Below are 26680 nucleotides of genomic sequence, written 5' to 3'. Positions count from 1 at the left end.
AAATTAAATTACATATTGTAATTCTCTACAAGGTAAAATTATGACCTTAAAAATAATCCTAATCAAAATTCTTAAACAAAACAACTACCAACCAAATTAGTTGCAAATGTACAACAAAATTAGTTGCAAATGTGCTCTACTTTAACCCCTTAGGAACCCATGTTGTTCCCTTTATTTTTCACCCTATACTTTTATCAATAACAAATGTATTTATACACAAACCATTTATTCATTTAGCTATGTTATGGGGCACGCTAAAAGCTAAATTTTTAACCTTATCACATTTTATACGGCGCGCGTTGTAAACGGTGCCGACAAATGATGCCGCGGCTTGATTTTATAGGCTTCCATATTTTCATGTTCACGTGTGAAAAGCTTTAAATATTTTACGACAAAACGGAAAAGCTTTTCCAGATCGTTATAGTATGCAATAAGCTTAAAATATATAAAACGCTTCAATATTAGCTCTAATGCTAAGGATAAAGTTGAATAATTTTAGAAACAAATTCTAGTTTGTGTATTTGGTTTGTAATTATTTCACTCTTTATTTTGGGAAATAAAACAAATATAATTATTTTTGATTCTGGACGTTTGTGTCTTTGTGTTTGGTGTTTATTGTAATGTAGCACTCTGGAGATAGAGAGTGTTGTTTATTTACGTTATTTATAAGGCTTTGAGATTTTAGGAAGGTTTTTTACTGACATTTCACACGCACACATTTTTCACTACAAATGAAATAACTGCAATTTATTTACCATCCATTGCGTGCTCCTGAGGAACGGGAACAGCTATAACGATACCAGACGAGAGATGTAGCTGTCGCGCCGAGTGCAATATCCTGGCCGCATGGGCTGCGTCCGCTGCATGGTACGGAGCTAGGTGTCCCGACCGAATCGTGTAGAATGCGGGAAATTCGCGCGTATTGCCAAACGAACAGACCAGTACTCCTTGGGTTTCCTACAACGTAATGGTTTTATAAGAAAATTTGTTATTGGTTTTATTATATTGAAGTACCTCTCGAGCTTGTTGAACACCTGATGGTATGTTTCTATTGCTGCCGCATCTGCTAACAACCCCCAGGGGTAGTAGTAGGTGATCCAATTACTACCTACTTACAATTATAATCAGATAAACTGGATGCGTATTTGCTACTTGTCTTATAAAAAAAGGTGCAATTGTGGTAACTCTACAGTCAATCTACAAAGGGTCCTTCTTTTCAATAAAATGATTCATCTATTGATTATTGCTCAAAGGCATCAAGACCACCAAGCAGTAATATTAGTGATCTAACTTAGGTACCACCTTTAGGTAGTTATATACGTATTGTTATTATTATATTCATCTGTCCATACAACAGTCTGACGAGGCCAACTGCCTAACCATACGCCTATATAACTTCCCTAATTGGCATCAAACTGAACGGTCTTGTAACCTCCGAATTCCACCTGGTTAGAATGCGAAATGTTTTCACAGAAAATTTTATTACAGCAGGAATTGAACTAAAACAAACTTTTCTTATAAACTCTCATGGAGTTTCCAACTTAACACGGAAGCTCTGTAGAAATTGAATTCTTATGTGTTTTGAGCTCGGGGGCATATTCTCATCAAAGTTACGATACTAAAGTCACACGAACTCAGTTTATTGCCAATGTGTGGAACTGAGTAAGCTATGGGCGCTATGGCAAGCCACCCATTATTCGTGTCATGAAACTTGTCCCGTGGATTCCTAAACAATTCCGTTTCTAAACAATTTGCTGCCACAAGTTATGCGATCTCTGACTAAGCTACGAAAACAACCATTTATTTCTGTAATAGAATGTGTCCTAATTCTTATGGAATGGGACCAAATATTCCGACCTTATAGACTTGTATACTATTTATTTGCTTTGGGAAGGCTTCCATTCACGCCATTCTATATAGTATAGGCACGATTCCCGATAAATACTCAGAAGCCAAAGCAAGCAATGCCGCATTAAAAATTCTGATCGAAATGGCTAGCTTTTCAGGAATTACAGAATGGGAATTTGTTTGTGCCTTTCACAAGATTCAGATCTGAAGGGAACAGAAGTGATGGAATACTGATAGTAGTTGTAGCATCGATGAAAGCTTCTCGAGCTTCTTCGAGCGAAGAGCTTCTCTTGTATAAAATTATAGATGGAATCGGATTTTGCTATTAACACAAAATCAACAATTGAGAACATAGTTTAATACAGTCGTAAAATGAAAACATAATTAATTAAAAAAAAAATACCATACATTCTATGGTTACGAAGATTGTATAACACATGTGGTTCGTCTCTGGCAGCACCAAAACTACACCTATTGCTGCCTAATAGCGATATTGTAGCACTGTTTCTGGTTTGAAGAGTGTGGTAAGGGACAGACTTATAGGAAGCGTTTCAAATGCTTTCTCAAGGTTAGCTCCGCATATGTGGCCAACCCTACTATCTTAAATCCGATTCCAATCTGTTTCCAATTAAGTTGTTCTTATGTGTTGATTTGAATGGATGTCAATTGCCCCTTACCTCAGGTGAATAGCATAGTAGCTTATTCCTTTTATAATATAAAAAGCTAAATAACTGATAAATCCAAGCAAATTTCGCATCGTATTAACACATCTGTCGAGTGGATCATATATTTAAAAGCAAGATGAGCGCAGTTGAAAGTACTTACTCGCTAGGGATGGATTAAATATTTACAGGGGGAAATTGCAGCTCGGAAGTACCAATTGAAAGCAGAAAATAATTTACCAGGTACTCTAGAGTCCTTTCTATATCGAGAATTGATTTTGCGCCGCTGCACACAACCAAGGTTTTGCTTCGGCCGAGCTCGGTCAGGTCAGCTGATATGTCCATTGTTTGTTCCCCGTTTCGATGTACTCCTCCTGAATACACATAGGTATAAGGAATTAAGGATGCATGCATATATTTTGGAAAAAGCTTTAGGTAAAAATTCTATACTATCCAATATTTTGCCTACAAGAATACAACAAACCCTTCGTACAACACTTAAACATTTTTTAACTACCAAAATAAGGCAGATTAAGTAATTATCAAGAATGGGCGGATGCACGACAATCTAGAGAACTAATTAATTATTTTGAGATAAATCAAACCATAAATCACATCTTTATATAATTATTATCCTTTCAAACCAAAAATCATATTTTTATATTATCCTTTACAAAAATAGTTCCTTAAAACGGTACATAAATCGCGCTTACCAGTATGGCACTGATAGAAAATCCATAGAGGATTCTCACGTATTGACCAACCATCTATCGGAGGGTATCTAAACCCTCGTAAACTACATAATCGTGTATAATCAACCGAAATAAGAAAGGGCCACAGATGCGTTGCCACTGTAAGGATTTAAACGGGTCCCCCTTGGCCGTAATCACACTCGGTCGTTTATCCTTCACGGTGTTCCACACAAATATATGCGTTGGGTTATGGTAAATTTGATAAATGCTACCGACGCCATAATGTATGGAATTGAATATTTTATACATAACTCAAAGATACGTGTTACGACGTGTTACTTTGTAAAATGAACATACATCAGTAATATTTTTGGAGTTATAGAAGTATTCTTCTAGTTTAATACGTGTTTTTTTAGACTCGGATGCCGTCCCGGGACTGGTCTGTTCAAATTGGGAGACAAGTATTTACATTATACGCATGCATATGAACACGTATCTGTCATTTTTTGCCGTATATTTTTTCATAGTATAAACGCAAACGAACACACAGTCCACCTAACGGGAAGTTGCCACTACCGCTCATGGACATCTATAATCAATCCCAGATAAGATAAGAGTCCTGTGGTCGACAACAGATGTATTGCTTCCTGGATGATTCAGTTAAAACACTTAAGTATCCCTTATCAAACTAAATTAGGAGGAAAAGATTGCCCATTGCTTATCTCTATGATTAATACGATCGAACAACAATGCAACCTGAAATAGTGTAAACAAACATAGACTGAAAGCAATGTTTGCAAGAGTTCATGACATTTTGTGGATCGCAGTACGAGCGTGCGTGTCGCGGAATTCGATATTAATTTCATCGTTCGTTCAGGCCCGCGTTCGCCAGCCTGCAAATTGAATGCGATACGTGAAAATGGATACGTTCGGATACCAAAATTCATCGACGGTCTACTATCATTGCCTGAATAATTCAAGTTTTTAGCGCGGCGCGTTTCGCATAACACAGCTGTAAACCGAAACTTGATCAAATATTTCTGACGCTGTTATTGGACTTTACCAATCATACTGCGAATGTGTTGCAGGACCCAGCGTTTTACAGTACGGCCATAAATATACGTAGACGTTCAGACGTCTGGCTCTAGTCGATTTTTGTCGATATTGCCGTAAATACTTGGAACCTTCTTCTTAAATTGGAAGTAAGTGAAGTTTTTTGCTAGCACTTATGTTAATATCACAACTCTTTATACAGGATGTCCCGTAAGTACTACGACAAACTTGGGGAGAACATCTGTCTGGTCTGACCTCTCTGGGGAAAAAAAATTACCTTAGTAAAAGTGTCACCGTTTTTGCACCATCAATTGTTTTAGATATTTTGAGAAATTCAGCCCTCTTCATATTCTTTCGTTAACTGCGTGTACAAATTTGGTGACGCAGTATTTATTTTTTCTGTTAAATACTATCAGTCTCCCCAAGTTTGTCGTGGTACTGTGTAAGTTAAGTTAAGGTAAGTTTGTGGTGGTGCAAAATATAATCTAAAAAAATATTTTTTTATTTAATTACCTATACCACCAGTGACAAATATAGGTATTTCCGCAAGTTCTGCTACAACTATAGTTCCAGCGACAGTTGTTGCGCCATCGAGTTTTTCTGACATCACTGCGGCGAGGTCTCTCCTTGATGCCTTGACCACACCTTTCGCTCCTCCTAGGTACTTTACTTGTTCTTCTGTCAAACCCACTGTAACTTGCCCTCCTAAAATTGCTATAGTCGCTGGTGTAGCACCCTGTGGAACAAAGTTTCATAAATATTATATTGTTACAAGTTTTACAAACAAAACGTTTAATAGTGCGGAATAATTTTCACGAGAAATCGATACGTTTCCACCGGCATGGAAGGACCAAGAAAGGCTACTAATATAAAAAAGCAAATATATTTCAAGAATATGTTATGTCAAATAAAAAAAAATCAAAAGCAAAAAATATTTATTGCGGTCTAAACAATGAGTATAACAGGAAGATTAGAGCTACCCTTTGAGCGTTGTATTGCTTGTGTTGGGTGGGTCCGCTCTTCCATAGAATGTATGTGGATATTTTAGATACGTAATTGGTATAATAACCGTGCAGGCGATAACTATCAAAAGTGTTTTCAGTCCCAAATTGCCTAAAACGTAGTGCATCAGACGACATTAAAAATGTAGAGCTTTCAGTGAAATTCATGTTGCGTAGCGACCACTCAGTGGCGATTTAGTTGCAATTTCTTAAAGCTTTGTAGAGTTTAGATAAAATACGTAGATTACTTAAGCAGACGATGACATAAAAGACGGGAAGTCTATTCAAATGGAGCCTGTTCGGAGGACAAAAGGCTTTCAGGCGTGGACGTTATTTTGTACAAACGGTTGCCAACTAACAACGAGTCGGCTTGTGCTGGCTTTTGTAGGCTTTTCGCTAGTTTAAGTGAACTTTCTATCTCGATAACGGAGAATATATTAAATGCATTTTATACCATTTACCAGGTAAGATGTTGTTAATGCTATGATGCTACACGAATTGTTAATGAGACTTTAAAGTAAACGTATATTAGTAAACTTGTAGATGTACTCTACAAAAATGTATATGTGTGTTATGTATGTAAAATATTTTTTATCTTATAATCGTGATTTATCGAAGTGTATTGTATTGGACTATACTTTGGCGCTAAAGGAAACCTTATAGTATTTCAAATAGTGTTGTAAAGATAAGCGTAATTTCTAATAGTTTACGTTAAGATTACAATGTTAAAGTTAAACTATAGGTATGATAAACTTTCCAACGTAATCTCATAACAATTTACATTAACTTACCCTTTGCCTGATAATGTGTTCTACTTCGAGGGCTGTTTCAATGTTCTTAGGGTACGGCATTCCATGGGTGATGATAGTAGACTCCAGGGCCACAATAGGTTTGTTATTTTCCTTCGCAAACCGTACTTCTTGTGAGTACACGAGCGGAACATTGCCTCTGGTGTACTGGCTCATGTGAGAAAACGCAGTCACGTGTGAAGTACGCCGAGTAAGTTTCAATAGGGCCGCCATCTTGTTCTAGAAATACGATATCAATTTATAGTGATAAAATCTTGTTATATTATATCTATCTAGTCATGATTTTTTTAATCTTTGTTTTTTGACCTAGGATTATCAGAAAGGTGATAGAGCCAGTAATAGAGTCACCACCATACCTATTTTTGGCGTGCATTTCGACGAGGTTGTGCATGCCGGCTGAATCAGGCATAAGGCGATCATGATCAAAACCATGACGCTGATTTACAAGGGATGTAGATATGGAGGTGAAACTTCTACATCAAAACAATGCACTGCAATATAGGTACATATATTATTCAATCACTTTAACCAGTAGTAGGTTTAAGTTACAATAAGTTTGATCAGTTAGAAATGCGAAAGACTCGATATTTTATCGTTGTCGGCCAATAAAACATAAAGTTTCGTACCTAACGTTCTTTGAGAAACAGTCAGGTAGCTAGCCCAGATTGTAGGTATATTAGCAATCTATATTTTTTATCCATCTGCGGAGAGTAATGTTTTTCAAGTGTATTTATGAATGCATGTCTCATTTTTTGGCACGCTCGACAGCCAAAAAGGTCTTACGAAGACCCGTGCCACTGTAGTAGGACAAACATCGCGGCGCAGGTAGAGTCCGCGCCAAACTGCTAGTCCGCTCCGAATATAGAAACGAGCCGCGTCACAATAGCAAATTGTAGACATTAGCGGTAATAATTATGCATAGTTTAAAACTAAAAACCACGCTAAAATTTCACCAGGAAAATCGGTAATCCTGATTCCTGACGATCCTGATGATGAGAATGGGATGAAATTATTAAAATCGTGTATTGTCATCGGTTCTTGATAATTGTTCAAAATTTTAAATTAATCGGACTGTTCAAAGTGGGTAAAAATCGAGTTCAAAGATTCCGTTACATACATACATACATAAATACAACCCAAGCTAATAAAAGCGTGGTAAAAAGACAGCGCGGGCCTACCCCTGGAACCCTTCCGCTACCCGCTCTCGCCCACGGATATATAGCTGCGTTAGTGTGCCCTTACGTTGCCCTTAAGTGTCCCTTACGTTACGGAGTGTGTGGAGGCTTGTAGTTGTTTAGTCGTTCGACCGCATTAGCTCTCTCATTGACACCTGCGCGCATTAACTTCTGAGCGGACTTGAAGTTTGGCGCGGACTATACCAAGAAAAAGAAAATGTTTATTTTATGCCTAAATGTACAAACGTCGAAGATTAGTAAATTGTGTCCTTACACTTTGGTTTCAAATTCCCCGCCATCCGAAATTGCCGGTAGGTTATCTTTTACCCGTTGGGAAAAGTCACGTAAACACGGCTTGCACGGGAATGAAGGCAGCTTACACATCCTTTTTAGGGATGGCGATTAAGATCGATTAAATTAAATAATCTAATCGTTTGATCGATTTGAAAAATATCGATTTAGTAATTAATCAATGTAGAGAAACGATCCAAGGTACTCGAAAGTAAATATACATGTAATATTTTTCGGCTATAATGACGTAAACACTCGTTTCTTTTTTTTTGGTTTGTTAATCAAAATTAATTTCCTGGGCGGCACGGAATACGGTGACCGTCTTTACAAGCTTTTATCTTTTGATAACGATTCCCAGAGAAACAATAAAGAAATCAAAGTACCTTCGCATTCTCGACATTTTTATTAATCAAATCTCCATACATCGATTCAAATTTCAAAATCGATATGTTACAAAAAGAGTCGACATCCCTAATTCTTTTAAAATCCCCGATCAACATCGAATATACGTAAATCCATACTGACAGATTGGGATTTAGCCCTTGCTCTTTCGTGTTTACGATTTAAATTTACATACATTTGTTATCTGAGCAATTCTTTTAAACGGATTGTTTTCATACTAAACCCTTGTCATTGTAAAGTCGGTTTCAAAATAAATATTTCCCTCATTTCTAGTTGGAATTAAAGGTTAACCATAGGTAGTAAATTTGCGTCACTGGATTCTGGTTTGAAGACTATGTAGTCACTATATATGAAGTTTTCCAATTTAATCCCTTGGGATGGAGTGTGCGGTTTGATTTCCGATAGAAAGGTTATATTTTGAATAGGTAATTGAGAAGTTAATTGGTATAGTATTGTTTTCTTAAAATTAATACGATGCTTCTACGGTTATCGATTTTACGTGACATTACCAATATCTTAAATATTGACATAAGGTATATGTTGAGTACTAACTTTTTCATTAATTCATTAGACATACAAATTTACTTAATTATGCTTATTTATTCAACATATAATTTATCCATCCATTAATGCAAATTACCTATAAGTAACAAGTTGGAACAGCAAACATCATTAAATTATCGTGATGTAACAAGCATTCAAAGTGGTTTATACAAAATTAAGTATCCTCGAAAAATGAGTTTTGGAAAAATAATAATAAAAAGAAAGTCTAATCTATTTGTGAGTAGCTTCCACACAACTTTCACTCAAAACACTAAGGCAACTAAAACTAAATAAAATCCTCCAAAATAAAAATAATAAAAATAAAATCCATTTATATAAATAACATATACAAATACGGAGGAACCTAATTTATTTTTCATCTCAATCAATATTCATTAAAAGTAAATACCTGTGACGCCCAGTTTGCGGAGGGAGGCTCTTGTGTAACCTTGTCGCAGGACACTTTTATTCAGGCTCTGCAGATATTTTTTTAGAGAGTTCTACTTGGCGAAGTTTCATTTCAACGTTACGTAGCTCTTTATTGCGTATAATTTAGTGCTTTAATATTTTATTTATAAACTGCCTTCGCGTTCCGTTCGATTCCAATTCGCCACCCACGCTATGTCAGGATACTAATTACTTATGATTCCTATAGCGTCAAATAGGTTATGTATAGGACTATGTAATGTATAAGCAATGTTTGTAATTATTAATACACGAGCTTCTGCCCGCGGCTTCGCTCGCGTTACGAAGTAATATTTTCATCCCCTATTTTATCCCCTTGGGGGTAGAATTGATCAAAATCCTTTCTTAGCGGATGCCTACGTCATAACATCTACCTGCATGCCAAATCTCAGCGCGATCAGTCCAGTGGTTTGGGCTGTGCGTTGATAGATCACTATGTCAGTCAGTCACCTTTGGCTTATATACATTTAGATGATTTATCGACATCCACGCATTATGGTTTTACTGCTGGGTATGGTTCTCCATTCCAAACATCTTCTCTTACATCATATTGTGGGTTGGTAGAATTCAAATTCTCATTCTCCACGGAGAAAAAAAGAGTTAGAATCTCTTTGTGGTGGACTCTGTAGCGTTCCAACATTGTGTTTAAGGTTAGTAACGTAGTAGTAGGTAATCTGAAGTAGGACTCTAATCTTATCTGGGATTACAGATGTCTATGGGCAGCAGTTGCCACTTGCCATCAGGTATACTGCTTAAAAAAATCCACGTTTATTGTTCAGTGCAAAATATCGATGTTTCCTTATGGTTGCTATACAAATAGCTTTTATACAATTGCAATCGGACATACGACCTACTTAATCAATTAGCACGAGTTCGTTGCTTAGTAACATGCTGTTTATTCCCGTCAGCTGTTTACACAACAACGCTTGTCATACTTCCTGCAATCGAAGCTTAGTTTAGTTGATTACGTTTTCTATATTGCTATTTACATTTCTTTTGATTTTTGTTTAGGTGAGTACCTTATGTTTCTGCACATTCACAATATTTGTAATGTTAACACGTTTTTCCAGTCTTACCAGTCTTAGACAATCCGTGCTAGTTGCAATTACAATGTCGCATTAAAATCAAAAAAAAATTGTATAGTTTTTGTAAAATAGGGAAGAACGGGGCGTCTTAATACAGGAATTTTCTTTATTGACTTATTCCTTATTCTTGTGGCTGACCTCAGGTAGGAATATCTAGTCCTATCTGGGGTTGATTACAGATGTCCATGGGCCGCAGTAGCCATTTACCATAAGGTGGACTGCATACTCGTCTGCTACTTCTACATTATAAAAAAAAACTCAGACCATGCGATGACTGAAATGATCTCCTCATATATAATGATCTGAAGAAGACCTGCAGGTCGATCCATCAAATCTACATAATATCGAATAGGAAACCTAATTTAGTCAATATGCATTCCTACTTAACGTGCGTGATGGTAATGCTCTTAGCATGTCCCATGTCCATTGTATTTGTGAACATTGGAATACGTAATGTAATTTTGATGAATGATCATGTTATGTGATTGATAATTATTAGCATTCACTCGATGTCCGGATTTCGATTCTAATGCAAATTACCTTTGTTTACTGATGTCACCGTTGACCTTTACCGATCTGGGTTATACGATTCATCCTGAATATTGTGATAGTAATTAATGTTAATGTCATTATCAACTCATTACTAACCTACTGGACCTCTGCAAGTCAAAGGGCTTTAGGTCTTAGTCCACCACTCCACTCAAGAGCAGATTAGGAGACTTTACACGCATTTGAGAACTTGAAGTGTAGATATTTTCACCTCACACATAACTTCCAAAAATTAAAGGTCCCCGTGTCTGAGATTCAAAACTAGGATCCCCCGATTAACAGGTCAAATTTCAAACCAATTATTGCTTTTTAAGGTGTTCATATGTCGTAACAAAAAATCATCACATACTCGTATTATATTAAAGGTTGGTCCTATCTGATGTTGAAATTGAAAAATTAACACACAAATACCGATTTTTTTCAGTACCTATTGTGACGATGGTGCCATTGCCTTCTTGATCAGTTCTTGATTATTAATATTTTAGAGTGAGTAATAAATTCTTGTTTGTCAATATTTTAGAGTGACTAAAAATGGCTTGGGGACTCCCGAAACTGCCGGGGCTAACATTTGCCGACCCCACCAAGATTCAACATCACATGAGGAGCTCTCTTCGCTACTACCAGGGGCACAGATTCCCGGACACGTTAATCCGAGGACCTGGAGGCACTGCAACTGACGTGGACAGCAATGCTTTCGCCATGCCAGAGGATTCTGTCAAGTAAGTGGTTTTGATTTAAATATAGATAGGTTTGTAAGTATTGATAGGTGTGGAACATAGAAAAATATGCTAATGTGCAAGTCATATCATCGAAAGTTAATAGCCCCTTATTTATTAAGACCTTCGAATTGACAATTAATCGGATAATATATTTTGGTCTGTATTTGGTATCAAACCTACGAACCAAATTAGATAGTCTTAATTTATATAATTATCTTAAAAGAAATGGACAAGAATACCATTCTCCATTTATCCTAAGTTTGCATCACATGCATGATACAGATACTATACTATACAATGTATTGAATGTCATTAAAGATCAGCAATCGTTTCTTAAACATGAGGGGTGAAGTGCAAGGAAATCTATCTTTTATAGAAGTGCCTACATTAATTAAATTTAAAACTTACTCTTCCCTGCTAATTGTCATCCCTACCAGCATATTAAATTCGAAAACAAGTCGAAATTATAAATTTCATGTTTTAACAAATTTATTCCTTTTATAACTTAATGAAGTGCAAATTCCATGTTTCGCTCAGGTAATTCGGAATTATTATTGAAATCGAATAACTCATTTCATTGTATGTGGGTGGCGAAATGGAATTGCATGTTTCGTAGCAATAAAGCGCATGGTTAGTTCTTTTGACTCGTTAGTTGCTGATACGTGTTTCAATGATAAGCTATATTTAATAATTATAGTACAGTTTAATAAATATACACGTATGAATAAATTGTCCAACGATAGCATTATATTTCTGCGCAATGGCTTCGTAATAAATTAGAGACAATTAACCACCAAATCGCCCCCAGCGACACACCTAGTCATGCTTTATAAAAGCGGTGAAAACCTACTATATTCTTATTTGAAAGATATTGTACAAGAAGCGTATAGATACTAAAAATTTAACATGTACAAAAGTTCTAATAAAGCGGTATGGCAGCAACATTAAATATATATTCACTAAATCATATCGAATTTTCAATCGTTTCAATGATAGAGTGAGTAGCTAAGGAGTTTCTCCTTTGCTTCATCTAATATGAAGATATATTCCAGCTACGACCCATCGCTAACCTACGGTCGTGTGAAGCAACCGGCTCTGCCAGCGGTGATACCGCATTGGGTGCACTATGACAAGCGGTGTCTCAACTTCACCGCGTTCTTCAAGCAGCCAGTATTCGAGAACCCTGACGAGAACTACCGCGTGCGCGTAGTCAACATCGTGTACTTCCTGGAGGATGATACTCTCACTATCATGGAGCCTAGAGTCAAGGTACGTAAGTTTGCTTCAGCCTTTTGCCATCCTTTTGCAAAGCACGGGTTTACTCTCTTAGTAAGATGGATTCTATCAAGATTTTTACCTCCACCGTTGAAGTAAGTGATATTTGAGGTAAGTGATATATGATTCTAATGATGCATTAGTTCGAAAATTTTGAGGAGCCTGGATGTGCCTAGGTGTTTAATCACGGGCATACAGATTGAGAATCCAAATATCAAATCATTAACTGTTGCCTTTGTGTCAGCAACTTGTCATCTTCCTGTATCAGATGATTTGCTGGTTTAGAAGGAATTACTTTTTCCCAACTTTTTAAATGTCATGTTCTTCCGTTTTAAAAATAGTAGTTTGAAAACATTAATTAGATACTTTCTCTGTAGCAAAGAATATTCAAAGGGAAAGTATAACGCGCTTTCAAAAGAACCATAAGTACGAAGGGAATGAAGAACTGACTTTTATCGTAGTAAAAATAAACAAAAAGTACTTAATTATTCTCAAAATATAATTTTTCATTGAAATCATCAAAGCCATTTCCGAGAAACTTAATTACTAACACTCAGGAAATCAAAACAGTTTCATATTTTTTTTGTAAACTTGAATTATTAATGTAAATACTACAAGATTTAAGTGTTTTTCTCGGCATGAGAGCTAGGTCAAGTATTACTTTGTTAGAAGTAGGCTGTTGTTTTGGTTTTCAGTTTTGAACACTCGATTACTCCACGCTGAAAATATTTTATAAGTGCTCTGAAGGGTCGCGATACAAGTTCCTAGTAAAATTAATTTGCTTTTAAACATTTTTTGTTGAAGCAGAAATATCGTATAGAATATCGGTATCAAAATTCATTCCTTTTAAGCATCGAAAATCACTTTGAGATCCCTTCACTGTTCCATTATACAAATTTGTATCCAATAGCTCATAAAATAAAATAAGTAACCAGCTTGGAGCATGCAACAAATTCAAAGGATGGATAATCTCATCTCTATTTCACTTCGAGAATAATGTAGATGGAATAAGTTACCGCATATATGTATTTGAAATACCAAGTACCTGTATAAATAAATAAATAAAGGCATTTATTAATTGATGTCTACTTCATAATTTTGTTTAGTTGAGACAATTTTATAAACCATCCAATGGGCTTATGTCATCGATACCAAAATAGTAAGAAAAATATAAATAAGTTTTTAATCTTTGCCTGTCTACCTACACTTGTCTTGTTATTCAGTTTTACTTTTCGTAAACTTGTTTCAAAATATTTCAAGATACATATTCCCAATTTCTTTTTAATAATTTTTGAAATATTACAATAAAGTGTCTCCATGGAACATAAATACAGTATACATATATAGTACATTTTTAAGATTGATACAATATTATTCATAGAAACGTCTTTATACATCATATCGAAATGGAGTCGTCGTTACATTCATACTATAGACTAAATAATTCTGTTTGATTCTAACCCAATATGATATTTATTCTGCAACTTTTCAAAACAATTTATAATAAAGATTTCAAGGAGTACACAACAAATATAAACAATATTCATAATCTTTTTGTACGGTTTCAGTGGAATATTTTGTTACTCTAAGGCAGTGCTTCACGAAGTTCAAAGTGTGGTTCACGATCCCTTGGGGGTCACAAAACTTCAGTAAAATAAAAATGAAATAATATAAAGTCTAAGAAGAAGTTTATATTAAAATTCAGATTTAAAACAAGGAATATAACACGGGGTTGCAAATTATTACCAGCATCTAAGGGGGTCGTGATATTAAAAAGGTTGAAAAACACTGTTGTAAGGAATTAGCATAAACGCATATATGTATTCCTTGTATCAGCATAATTCAGCATAATATAATACGCGAGAAGACATTTTCACATACAGTTTTGAGTGCGGAGAAAATAAGCGTTTTACTTTCCACAAATTCCTCGTAATGGTTGAGTTTGTGAGGAAATCTTACCGAATTATTATCCTTCACTGTATCGTTTGTAATTTATATTCCGTCATTGTTCTTAAGAAGCACAAAGACCTTACAAATTAAGGCTATTTATCGTATACATTCTGAAATGATTGTTTAACCAAGTTTTAGCACTAAATGCGAAAGATTTGTTGTAATTAGTTTTATAGAAATAGAAGGAGCCTAACGGTAAATATGGGTCAATTGGCAAATAAGGCGTAAACATCATTAGTACCTAACATCAGTAAAATAAAATGACATATTTAAATTGTACCTTTATTTGATTTCTAAAGTATTAGTTGCGTTTAAATAACACTAAAAGGTTAAAAACTTTTCCCCGATAGTCCAACAAGCTGAATAAGTGGCGATTTGTATCCGTATAAAAAAATAATTCTCTCCTGTTTAAATGTTCAAAGAAAACAGTGTAAGGAATCCTGCACGGCAGAGATTTATAACAATATCTCAAGCGTGTGCGTAGTCTACTAATCTCGGGTGTACTCTGGTCTAAACTCCTTTCAGAGACCCATGCTCACCAGAGGAGCAATAATGGTTTGCCGACGGAAGTGCCTAAGCACCTAAATCCAACCGACTTGTCTAGTAATATTTTAGAGACTACAATTTTTGTTTTTAATTATGTGACAATATTATTCGTATGTCTTGTCACGGGTCCAAGATGTTATCGGACCCGGCAATTTGGAAGGCCTGTGGAGACATTTACGTAGGGCCCTTTGAGGCACTTAATTGTAATGTGATGTGGTACACAATGGCATGGCGGATAACATCCTGACACAAGGAGATCGAGGTTAATGACGTGAAATATCAAGGGATTATGTGGAGGACTATGGGCATCTGCCATTTGCCATGATTATTATATTAATCGGTATGTTACTATAAAAGTTCGTTAATCTTTGACTGGACACGTTTGAGACTTGGTAAAACTATATCATTTACTTAGAATTTTATATCCTAAAATGCGTTGTTAAGGATAGGTATACCTAAGTTTATCTGCTATTAAAAATATTTACCTTAAATATCTTTAAAATAAAACTACGCTCGGAATAATAAATATTTAAATAAGGTTAAGAATAACAACATCAAAAATCTTGTTTTATTTTGAGAATATTTCATTGCCTTCTACATTAGACTCAGTAACTAAATTATCTACCTAGTACGCCGCGGGCAAATTGTAGTTGTTGGATATAATTAATTCAAAACAATGTTTATTCTGGCTACTCTACGGCATAATCCCACGATTGCGATCTAAATTTAATTTTATCGTAGAATAAGTTATTAGTTTTTATTTTATCGCGGTATATTAAGACCAGTTGAGCTTATTAAACGTGAAGGAATCAAATGTTGAAATGTATTATGTTTTGTTTGTAATACATGGAAGTAAAGAACAGCTGGTGTAGAGATTATCTGATGTTGTTTGATTACTGCATAAAGTTGGGGACGACATTCTTCAACCCAAAGGGAGAGGAGTACTACCGAAGTATTAAGAAGTGATTGTGGTAACACTACATTTAAACCCCACTTTATCTTTTTAAAATGTGATGGAATCAGTACCGAAAAATATAAGCTATAAATTATGACGTTAAAAATCACATTTACGAAAAAAATGACGTCAAATTTCGATGTCGTCGGCAAGTTCGACAACTATGAAATCATAATTAATGTCAACATCGTGAAACAGCTGTATTTTGCACAAGAACTAGGCTTCGCTCGAATAACTTGTGATAGTTAAGTCATCGTTTTAGAATAGTGTTTCTCAAAGTGGGTGATAAGGCAGCCCCGTGATGCCGTAAGCTGACGAACCAAATAGAGCTGCCAAAGGACTCAAAATAAAATGTAGAGTACTTAAGCAGTTTCAAGAGCGACAAATAATAATTTTAAACAATTTAATTAAAAAGCCCACTCACACCGCATCTATTATTTTTTACTTATTCCTGCCCTATGTGTAAAGTAATTAAAAAAAATTGAGGAACGCTAGTAATACCTAATCGATTTTCAAATTTGGCGATAGCTGTTTGAGAACCTCTGTTTGATAACAAAAAATATTTATCAAACCTAAAAATTGGAATCTATTGTCGGTTTATTAATTAATTAGATATAAGTTTCTAAATACCTATCATAGTAGGTTTTATAAAGTGCTCAGTACCTAATCTGTAGGTACTAAAAAATAGAACAGTAATTTCGTGATTTAAATTATCCTCTTCACTTTTCGAGTAGGGTCCGGTTATTAGGGGTCCCACATACCGTCTCTAGAGCCCCATTATTGTATACCAGTTTCATATAAATAGCTTTTACCTGTGTCTCTGCTTTAAAACCCACTTGTATAAATTGTCTAAAATGATTTCCCAAAATATTTTGTAAACGTTTTATGATAGGTTCATTAGAGGCAACGTAGTTATAAAAAATGTCTTGCAATATATAAGTTGATTTTAAAAACTACACATCTTATGTTTATTAACTAATCAATTAATTTACAATTTAGAAGTTATTTCGAATACGTAACTGAACGTAAGCTGTTCATAATTTCTTTAATTTAAACTGTAGGTTTTATAAGCTAGGAGAATTATTCATAATTTGACTTTTGAGACCACTATCTCACCTCCCTCCAGTGCTACTTCATGATATTGACATTGAGTACATGGTTGTAGGCGATGTATGCACAAAGAAATACTTTTTGTAGATTTACTACGGTGTCGCAGACAACCCATTTTAAATAACCCTTTTTCAGTCGCAGTTCATATAAAATACCAAAATACTACCTCAACAGTTCAGATAAACACATAAATAAATACATTCAATAGAAGCTTCTCACGTCGTGGGAGATTCTTGGCAAATGGACCAGAATCCCATTTGTACAGCGCTATTGCGACTTTTAAGGTTTCATTTTTGTTGTTCCCGACATGGTTGCGCAAATGCACATTCTAAATAATGGCTACATAAATATAAATAAGATTTGATGCTTTACAAAATAATGTAGCGACACAGTATTTTCTGTAATGAAAAAAGGGAAGTTGGTTGTTAAAAATCTTTCTTGTAATAAAATTTGTAAATGTAAAACGATGTGTTATATTATTTGTGAAAAGCCTTTCTCGCGGCAATGTCGTGATGAGCAACAACATAAACGTATGCCTATTTTAATAACTAACTATAATAATTTGTCAGTAACAGCAATTGCTGTAAACACTGCTTATATTTTAAGCAGTCCTATGCCATTTACACAATTTAATCGACCCCAATGACACCTCATATGTTAAAGTCCATCAAGGAGGAGGATGAGATATTTCCATACATAAAACATTACCTTTCGCAGGTGGATAATAAGATTTTTATTTTTTTTATAATGTAAGAGTAGCAGACGAGCATGCAGTCCACCTGATGGTAAGTGGCTACTGCCGCCATGGACATCTGTAATCAACCCCAGATAAGATAAGATATTCCTACCTGAGGTCGGCCACAAATGCGCCGCTACCCCTGAGGACTAAGCTGGAACGCCTCGGAAAAGTCTGTCTCCCTTACCACACTCTGCAAACCGGAACCGGTTGTTAGATAGAAATAGGTGTGGCGGTGGTGCCGCCGGAGTCGAACCACAAAGGGTTCTACCACCTTCAATATTTACTTTATTTGCATTAAATTGACGAAGAAATAACACCAAAGGATCGTATAACTACAAGTTGTTTTCAAGCTCCACTTTGTTTCGCTGAACTAATTTAAAAAAATAAAGAAATTGTTTTCTTCCGTAGTTCGATACTTGTCTCCTCGATCAAGTCTCAGTTTCGTAGTTTTATTACTATCGCTATACTTTTGTATTCGTTCGACTAGAAATTTAATTTACACGCCGGTTTATTGTTTTTCTAGAATAGAAAATAAAGAAAAGAACTGAGTAGGGCATTATTGAACGAATGCATTAATATAAGTGCAGTAAATGCTGCTATGAGCGCATTCAGGCCATTGTTCAGTCATCGCTCATTAGAAATAACAAAAAATCCACTTGAAGCAAGGAAATGAGTGTTCGATAATAAAACAGCGCTTAGTGAAATAAATAACAAAGAAATGAAAAGTTCAAGCGCGGTAACAAACAAATAACAGTCATTGAAATAAATAAGTTGTAGGAAAACGTTGTGTAAATTTTCACATCATTATTTAGTATTTAATAATACATCTCTCAGATAAATAATACAGGTATTTATCAGATTGTACAACTAAGTATTGTGGCTAAAATATGCAATGTTGACTTGTCATCTTATGTCAAGTAGTTATGTTTAACTTTTATATACGAGTACTTACATGGTGTAAATTGACCACTAAGATATTGGCACAAATTGGACCTCAATAAATCATATGGTGCCTTTATAATCACAATCATTGAATCTTTCTATGCACAAAAATTAAGTCGAAGCTTTTTGTATTTTTCTCATCAATTTCTTTAATTTCATACAGGTAATGAGTGTGCATAAAATATTTTGCTGACAGTAAGCAATCCCGCATTATCTCATTCAACCAAATGGTAATTCAGAATTTGAGCTAAATCGGTCGGGGTTTTAACTGATTTAAGGTGTAGTTGCAAGATTTCGTAAATCAAATAAAAGCTTGTAATAAAATTTTGTTTTATTGAGATTTAAAGTTTGTTTATTATTTTCAGAACTCAGGATTGTGGCAAGGTAGAATGGTGAAACGTGGAAAAATACCGAAAAACGATCTGGGCGAGTATTGGCACTGGAAAGACCTGGATGTCGGCAAAGACATTTGTATTTATGGAAAGGTTTTCCACACTGTCTCCTGCGATTTGTTCACTAAGGTAAGATTTATATAACCTATTTCAGAAAGGAAGGATTTTTCTGTTTTACGCGTATTCTTTATGTTACCTACTTACTCGTATGTTCACCGATGAATGAGACTTATTAATTAATGAAAGCGATTGGATTATTCTCAGCTATTTAAAATTTTCAAAGCTATCTAAAATAAAATAATAACACTACATTCCTTTGAGTATTCATACAAGTTTTAAAAAAAATGGCTTTTTTTTTAAATATGAATTTAATGAGCAGTGATATAGCTATGTACGACCGCCGTGGTACCTTTGTAAAAACTTTGAGAAACCCTATCCTAACCGCATGGTCTGACACGACCTGTACCTATAAGGGATAATGAGGCTACATAACGATCCCATTATAAAATGGACAGCGTATAATTAATTCAATCCTGTAGTTCACAAATATCTAGGGGCATATATAAATGAAGTAGATACGTAGTAATTAAGTAAATAATAAAATAATATGAAACATGACCACATTTTTAATAAGCACTTGTGCTTGTGATTACATTCGTAGCAGCAATAATATATTACTCGGGACAATACAACAGCAGATCAAACGATATGAAGCTTGTATGATAGCGTACAACAAGAGTGGCACTCGTATTCAACCCTTTTTGTTTTTTTAGTCTAGTCTAGACGCATAAAGGACGGCGATTTACCACGGGATGGTCCGTTTATCGACAACGATGTCCGTGGCAATTCATAAATATTGTCGGGTGGTAACAAGGGGGTTGAATTGTCTATTTAAAGGGTTCTTAAAGACCGTTTAAGATTTTTTTAACCAATCGGCATTCTTATAGTAGATTTGATGTGGCTCTAATCTTTATGAATACCTAAAGATATATTTTACTCTTGGCGGCACAATACGAATAACGACTGTGTTTTATAATCTAAATCATGGTATGTTATGTATTGGCACATAACCTACCATTAAAATGTTCTTATCACAAAAAAATCTAAAAATACTTTCCCATATAAATCTGAATTAAGCCGGCTCATTGACAAAACAGTTCCAGTCACTTGCCTTGCCTTTTCACTGAAAACTTTTTTGCTCGCGCGTTCAAAAATTCAAAGTTTTTAAAGAGCCCTTTTTGAAGCTTTTGAAAAGTAACCCGAATGACGGTGAAATTATAAATGTGTAAAAGAAAAATACGCTTGCCAGTGGTGTTTAGCTGACTTAAAATCCAACATATACCTAATTGCAATTTATTACCTATATCCTTATACATTTAGAGCCGAAAATATAACTCTGATTTATAATAAATAAAAGCTTGTAAAAATTTATAAAATAAAAAAAAATTGTAAAATAAAAAAAAAAACATTTATTGATCGACACGCTATGTGCAATATTATTTCTTATTTTATTTAATATTCTACCACTTAAAATTAAGTATGTTAATGTACACCCATTGAATAGTTATTTATCTAAGTATAAACAAGGGATCTTTTGACTGATTATTTAAGTATTATGAATGTCCTCAAATTAACTTGTGTACCTACGTACCTACTACAAAGATTTTAACCTACTTGACTGCTGTTGTGTTACTATTAAATATGAGTTATTCGTAAAACTTTATTGTTAGTAAGTTATGAATAAAATTTATATCCACCGACTATACGATATTTTATACAATGGCAGTTCAGTAACCGGTCATATATCAAAACGAACTGATATCATAAAAGGAATAGTTTGGTGTGGGAAGGTCTATAGAAATTCTAACGGGTATAATTTGCTTTTTAGGGTACCGTTTATAAGACCCTAAAAACTTTGTTAGGATTTTGTTAAGAAAATGATACGAACGGAGTTTTTAATCTCGTTCTATGCGTTTATCCCATAGATTAGTAAAGATTACTCACTCCTAACAAGAAAATGTAACCAGTTTTGACAATTGAAATTGTCACTGTCAGCTATTTTCGAGTTAGAAAAATATTGAAAAAATTTAGTTTTTAGATCATTTACGAATGAAACGATATTTCTCCACACTTTTTCTTCGTTTTCGTGTTTTTGCACTACTTAACTGCACATGTCGGCATTGTTTAAGCCATTTAATGACTTCCTTCAATTACAAGGCGGTGAGATATCTATACTTATCTACGGTTTATCCCTATAATTTTCTGTATCTCTATTTGTCTCCCCACATGTCACAGATGTTTTACACAGAGGCTAAATAGGCACTATATTGGTAGATAATATGTGATAGACCTTTTTTTGGGTTTTACTTAAATATTTTTCAAATAGTTTATACCTACGACACAAAAACCTAGACGCTATAAAAATTAAAATAAGAAAGGGTTATTAAAATTATTTCTTATTGTACTACCATAAATAAGTATGTGTACTACTTATAACATTCACTTTCAGACACATCTAAAAAGATGTAGAAAAAATACTTTTAACATTCCAATAATCGTTTATTTGCATATTGGACAAAATAAGAGGTATTATTATTTTACCTGGAATTGTACCTGGAAATACTATGGCGTATCTACTTATAGCCCAAATGCATAACCTTGGAGACAGTCAATGGCCGTATTATTCGATATAGATAATAATTTGGCGCTTTGGTCGTTTCGCTTATTTCTTTCTCTGTAAACACGATGAGTGAACGAATCTATAATAATAGCAATATATCGTGTCATTTTATACAAAATATTGTTTTGTTGATAAGTACAACATTATGGAAATTGGCGATTATGATTCTTATAACTATATTATTATAATTCAATTTGAGTTTATGTCACCCATGAATGTAACCTCACTTTTGTATCAAAATTGTAGTGATTACATTGATGTTACTCATTTAATTCCATATGGTTTTAGCATATTATATGGCTTTTATACATTATATTCAAAAAAGACTAAACCTTACCTTTACACACTGTAGTTATATTTCACTGAGAGACGCGGGAGACTTGTCAAATAGGTTAAACATAAATAAACACCGCGGCGCTCCACTAAAACTCCACAACGACTACCAGTGCACTAAAAATGAGTTAGCATTTAGTCGTTGTGGTCGTCAAGTGGAATCTTTGGTATGGATGTTTGTTACATCAGTGTTAAGTGTATAGAAAATAATCTAAGTACTATTAAAATAAGTACAAAACAACTTTTTCGTAAAAATAACATTAAACAAGTATCTTATTATAATATAAAATATATTTTTTTCTCGAGTATGCAATGCTACTCGTGAAAGAATGTAGCAAATATAGTAATACTGAACAATATGTAAACATTACATAATGGTGACTAACTTTACGTACTTGTAGTGAATTATAGCGTTTATAAACTTCTGTTAATAGTAGCAGAAATCTTATAACTACGTATAGACAGCGCATATGAGAGCCGTATGCTTTCATCAATCAATCAGTATCTAGTAGTAGTACCAGATGCAGACTGTCAAAATTTTGATTAGGCTGTAACTACTGTGACTTCAGACATAAAAATATATCAGGTTATAATATATTTAATGTTGGTAAGGTTCAATTTATTTTAATGTTTTATTTGAACGTTATAAAAACTTTGTAAAAAAAAAAAGTTAAAACATTTCATTGAAAAGATAATTCTGGGAATATAATACAACTGGCTGAATTTGCAATAAAAAAAATAAAAATCGAATCATGGCGGGAAAGGTAAATGATGAGGGATGAAGGTCACGTAAGATTACGGAAGGATTGTAACATATTTGAAATGGATTAAAAGTAACTAGCCGAATTTAAGTAGGTAAGTAAGAAACAATCTGGAATGTAGCTTATGTAAATATCTTTGTAAATATATTTAAGTCGATTTGAATTTTCAAAATATATGTATTTCATATAATCCTACGCATATACGTAACATAGTAAATATATTGAGTGCGTTTTGAATATGTTGATATATAAATGTATTGATTGTGTATAATATTATACGAGTTTGAACGTAAAGTTACTGAGTTTCTCGATATAAATTATTCAGATATCTATACTTACTTAATTAAAACACAACTACAGTTGTAAATACTTCACTGTGTGCTCATAGATTAGGAAAGATACTTCGCCGCCTTGAAATTTACTGAAGCCACAAACGGCTTATTAGTAAGTTCTTTTTTTGAATTCTTGACAAATAAAAACATTTTTAGAGAAAATTTACTAATAAATGACTAATACTGCGTAATTTACATAATAAATAAATAATTATTACAAAAATTTCAGGGAGATTTTAGCACGGTGACGTGGCAAAACTTTTTTACGCAACTATTTCAATTCTCAAAACTGGGTACATTTTCTTGTTAGGAGTGAGTAATCTTTACTAATCTATGTGTGTGCTAGACAATTTGTTGTTGATACTACGTATAAAAAATAACTAACAAAAATCGCATTTATATATGCAATTATTCATCATATGCGACGTATGTAATAAAAGAGAAAAGGTAATCCTAATCAATGAGTAGCTTGAAGTAGAATCTGCTGCGTCATGATGCAAATCAACTATGTTTATGTGGTGGGTGGCGCTGAGTTGCTACAAGTACCTGTTTTGCGTGATCATCATGAGGTGACATCATCGCCTTTATGATATGAAAATTAATAGTTTAAATATAATATTTATTAAATACAAGCGATTTTTTGATAAAAAGATCTTATGTTTTCCCATTATTATCATACATACCTAACGGCGCAGAACTGAGCACATATTTTTAGTTTTCCATCCATAGAGACCATAGATTAGATAGAAACTAGTACTTCATAAAACCCGTGGTAATTTTTTTAATGTTACTTACCCAACTACTATTCTTTTTTACATGTTAATCTGACAATTGCATACATTTAAAGCATAAAAATTAGTTTCCATTTATTTCTGTCTGTATTAAAGCTTATTAAAGGAAAAAAAGAATTAACGCCCGTACGATGATTACTCCCTACTCACTAGCGACCTCTTACCCAATTTTTGGATAGCGATACGTTGAAATCTCGATATCAGAATACCCAATTGAGCCATGAACCCACCCACACGTATCGTAAAAGTTTAAAATGTGGTTACCTCCACAGTAACACAACCGTAATGCGAAAAGAATGGGCGCAGTAAAAGTTCCAAATGGCGGCTAGAATAAAGCGTTAATGCAGTGTGTTGGGTCTAGAAACATGTTTATGTGTAATACTAATGGTCAGAATTTTATGTTATTGATCTAGTATGCGCCTTAAGTGACTTTGACCATAATGTTCCTTTGACATGTACTGAATTACATTTGCGTACATTTGTATACCGTGGCAGACAAAAGAGTATTCTCGTATACAATGTGTATGAACGTATTACCTTTCATAACTCGATCGAGCAGCTACGGTCCGTGTCTAGCACATGCAATAACTGTTAATATAAGTGAATCCTAATATGTTGGTAATCACATTTATCATGATAAGGTACTTGAACAATGTACAAGTATGTACGACTTCTCTACACAGTTAAAAAGCTTTATTAGGGGTCGTATGGCCATAAAATCTTCAAAAAGTTTAAAGGGAAGTCCATATAACGGTCCTAAAGCATTAAGGAGCATATTTATGAACCTGAGGACAGTGCCTTTTTGACCGCACTCACAATCTGAGGTGGCATGTAAATCCATATGAATCTCCTGAGCTACCTACATAGTCGTATTCTAATATACTTTCAATTTATCTCCTAGTTAAAATTGATTTGGTGGTTTTCCTTCGTAATATCCGAGCTATAATGGGAAACGAATGGGCACTATTACGGTACCAAACGACTTTTATATTTAAGCCGAAAGGTCAGTGGCGTGAGTAAAAGACTTTATATGAACACGGGCACTGAGCGATCGTTATTCAGTTTGGTAATTTGAAATACGTCGTTAGAAATTTTATTTATTGCATACTAGCTGTGATCCGTCGTTTCATCAGCTTTTATAAAGTGAGTAACGTAACGTATAATTTATATCTTCATCAATTAATGTCCAATTCAGTGTGTATGAGACTCCATGTTTCACAGAAGTTAAGTAGGACCTCTGATTCCAGTTTAATGTTTTTTTATAAACTGTAGCATTGAAACTTTCTCAGTAGCATACGATATTCAAAAAGATTTATAACAATCTGGTTGAAACTTCCAGAGATTGATGAAATAATATTAGATTTTTACGAAGCAACTTTATTAATGGCCTCCTTCTGCAAACCTAATACGCAGCATATATAAAGCTGAAAAGTTATTAAAATAATGTAAGCATTCATGAGCAAGGAAAGATATGAATCAGCCTTGATAAAGTAGCCTTATCTTAAGCGTCGCGTATCGTATCGTAATCTACTTCTGAAGCAAAACAGTACTGCATGAGCTGCATTAGTCAGACCTGGGGGGCTAGCCATGTTACAAACTTTGCATTCTATTCGTTTTCTATTCTATTCGTTAGCAAGTTTCATTCTACATATACGATAAGTCTATGGTTAGCGATCACATTTAATATCAATGTGCCGTCAAATACAATATCGTCTGGTTTCTACACCAGCCAAAATACCTACATGGTAATGATTAATTATTTAATAGTAATATTAAAATATAACATCATAATATACATAAAAAATATACCATATTTTATAGTACATGTATTTTGTTAATTAAAACTATTTGCAAAAACTAAACTTAATAATGTCTATGAACGGTAACTATGGTGATTGGTGATTGTTTACAAAGAGCATACAAATTATTGTTTATAACGATATTACTAATGGCAGTAACAGCGATTGCATGTAATTTGTGATGTGACCAAAAGAAAATATCTGGACGTCCAACTTCGTAAAATTTACTGGCTCATGGCACGAATGTCTCTCAGCAACAAACTTGACTACTACAAAGTCATACTAAAACCAATATGGTCATATGGATCTAAGCTTTGGAGAACCGCATCCAACTCAAACTTGGACATCACACAACGCTTCCAATCGAAAATGCTTTGCATGATAGCTGATGCCGCAGAGACAACAGGGAAAGAGGAAGTGACAAATAAACTAAAATCATATACTCGTCATATCCCACCAAGGACACCCCAATGGGCTTGCTAGTGAGCTTATGAAATCCACCCGCACTTTTAAGCTCATCAAAAGGAGAGCTACTCAGGATCTTCTCCCATCGTAGGAGCGGCTTCCGAGGAGGCAATAATTATAAATGGGTATGTCACTGGGTGTATACCATACATGCCATCTCAACAAATAAACCTCATAACTACCAGCTTTATGCCTAGACAGGGAGATTGCAGAGAAACAGGAGATAATAATGAAAAAAAGGATACGGATATTAATATTATATTTTTCTTTTAAGATTTAAATAAATTGTTTAGTTACAAGTAAATTTATTATGAGA

At 34.3% G+C, this 26680-nt stretch overlaps 2 protein-coding genes across 3 annotated transcripts in view; one reads left to right on the top strand and one right to left on the bottom strand.

Moving 5' to 3' along the window:
- Window positions 1-22327, bottom strand: part of LOC140747444 (uncharacterized) — a 223532-nt gene extending 201205 nt beyond the window's left edge. For both annotated transcript variants that reach the window (XM_073079901.1, XM_073079902.1), the window contains exons 1-5: window positions 22221-22327; window positions 6048-6284; window positions 4769-4991; window positions 2751-2884; window positions 756-957 (exon numbers count right to left, since the gene is read on the bottom strand). In XM_073079901.1, coding sequence (XP_072936002.1) covers window positions 756-957; window positions 2751-2884; window positions 4769-4991; window positions 6048-6278 — 790 coding nt within the window. In that variant the 5' untranslated portion in view covers window positions 6279-6284; window positions 22221-22327. The remainder of the gene's footprint in view (window positions 1-755; window positions 958-2750; window positions 2885-4768; window positions 4992-6047; window positions 6285-22220) is intronic.
- LOC140747443 (EF-hand domain-containing protein 1) overlaps window positions 11093-26680 on the top strand; it is a 63194-nt gene continuing 47606 nt past the window's right edge. Inside the window, exons 1-3 of the mRNA XM_073079900.1 lie at window positions 11093-11294; window positions 12347-12563; window positions 19177-19332. Coding sequence (XP_072936001.1) covers window positions 11107-11294; window positions 12347-12563; window positions 19177-19332 — 561 coding nt within the window. The 5' untranslated portion in view covers window positions 11093-11106. The remainder of the gene's footprint in view (window positions 11295-12346; window positions 12564-19176; window positions 19333-26680) is intronic.

The sequence above is a fragment of the Epargyreus clarus genome, unplaced genomic scaffold (genome assembly GCF_041222505.1).
Source record: "Epargyreus clarus isolate Ecla_fem2 unplaced genomic scaffold, WU_Ecla_fem_2.2 ptg000014l, whole genome shotgun sequence".
In the NCBI taxonomy this organism is placed as follows: domain Eukaryota; kingdom Metazoa; phylum Arthropoda; class Insecta; order Lepidoptera; family Hesperiidae; genus Epargyreus; species Epargyreus clarus.
The sequence above is the reverse complement of the archived record's forward strand: the minus strand, read 5'-3'. Positions and strand labels throughout refer to the sequence as shown.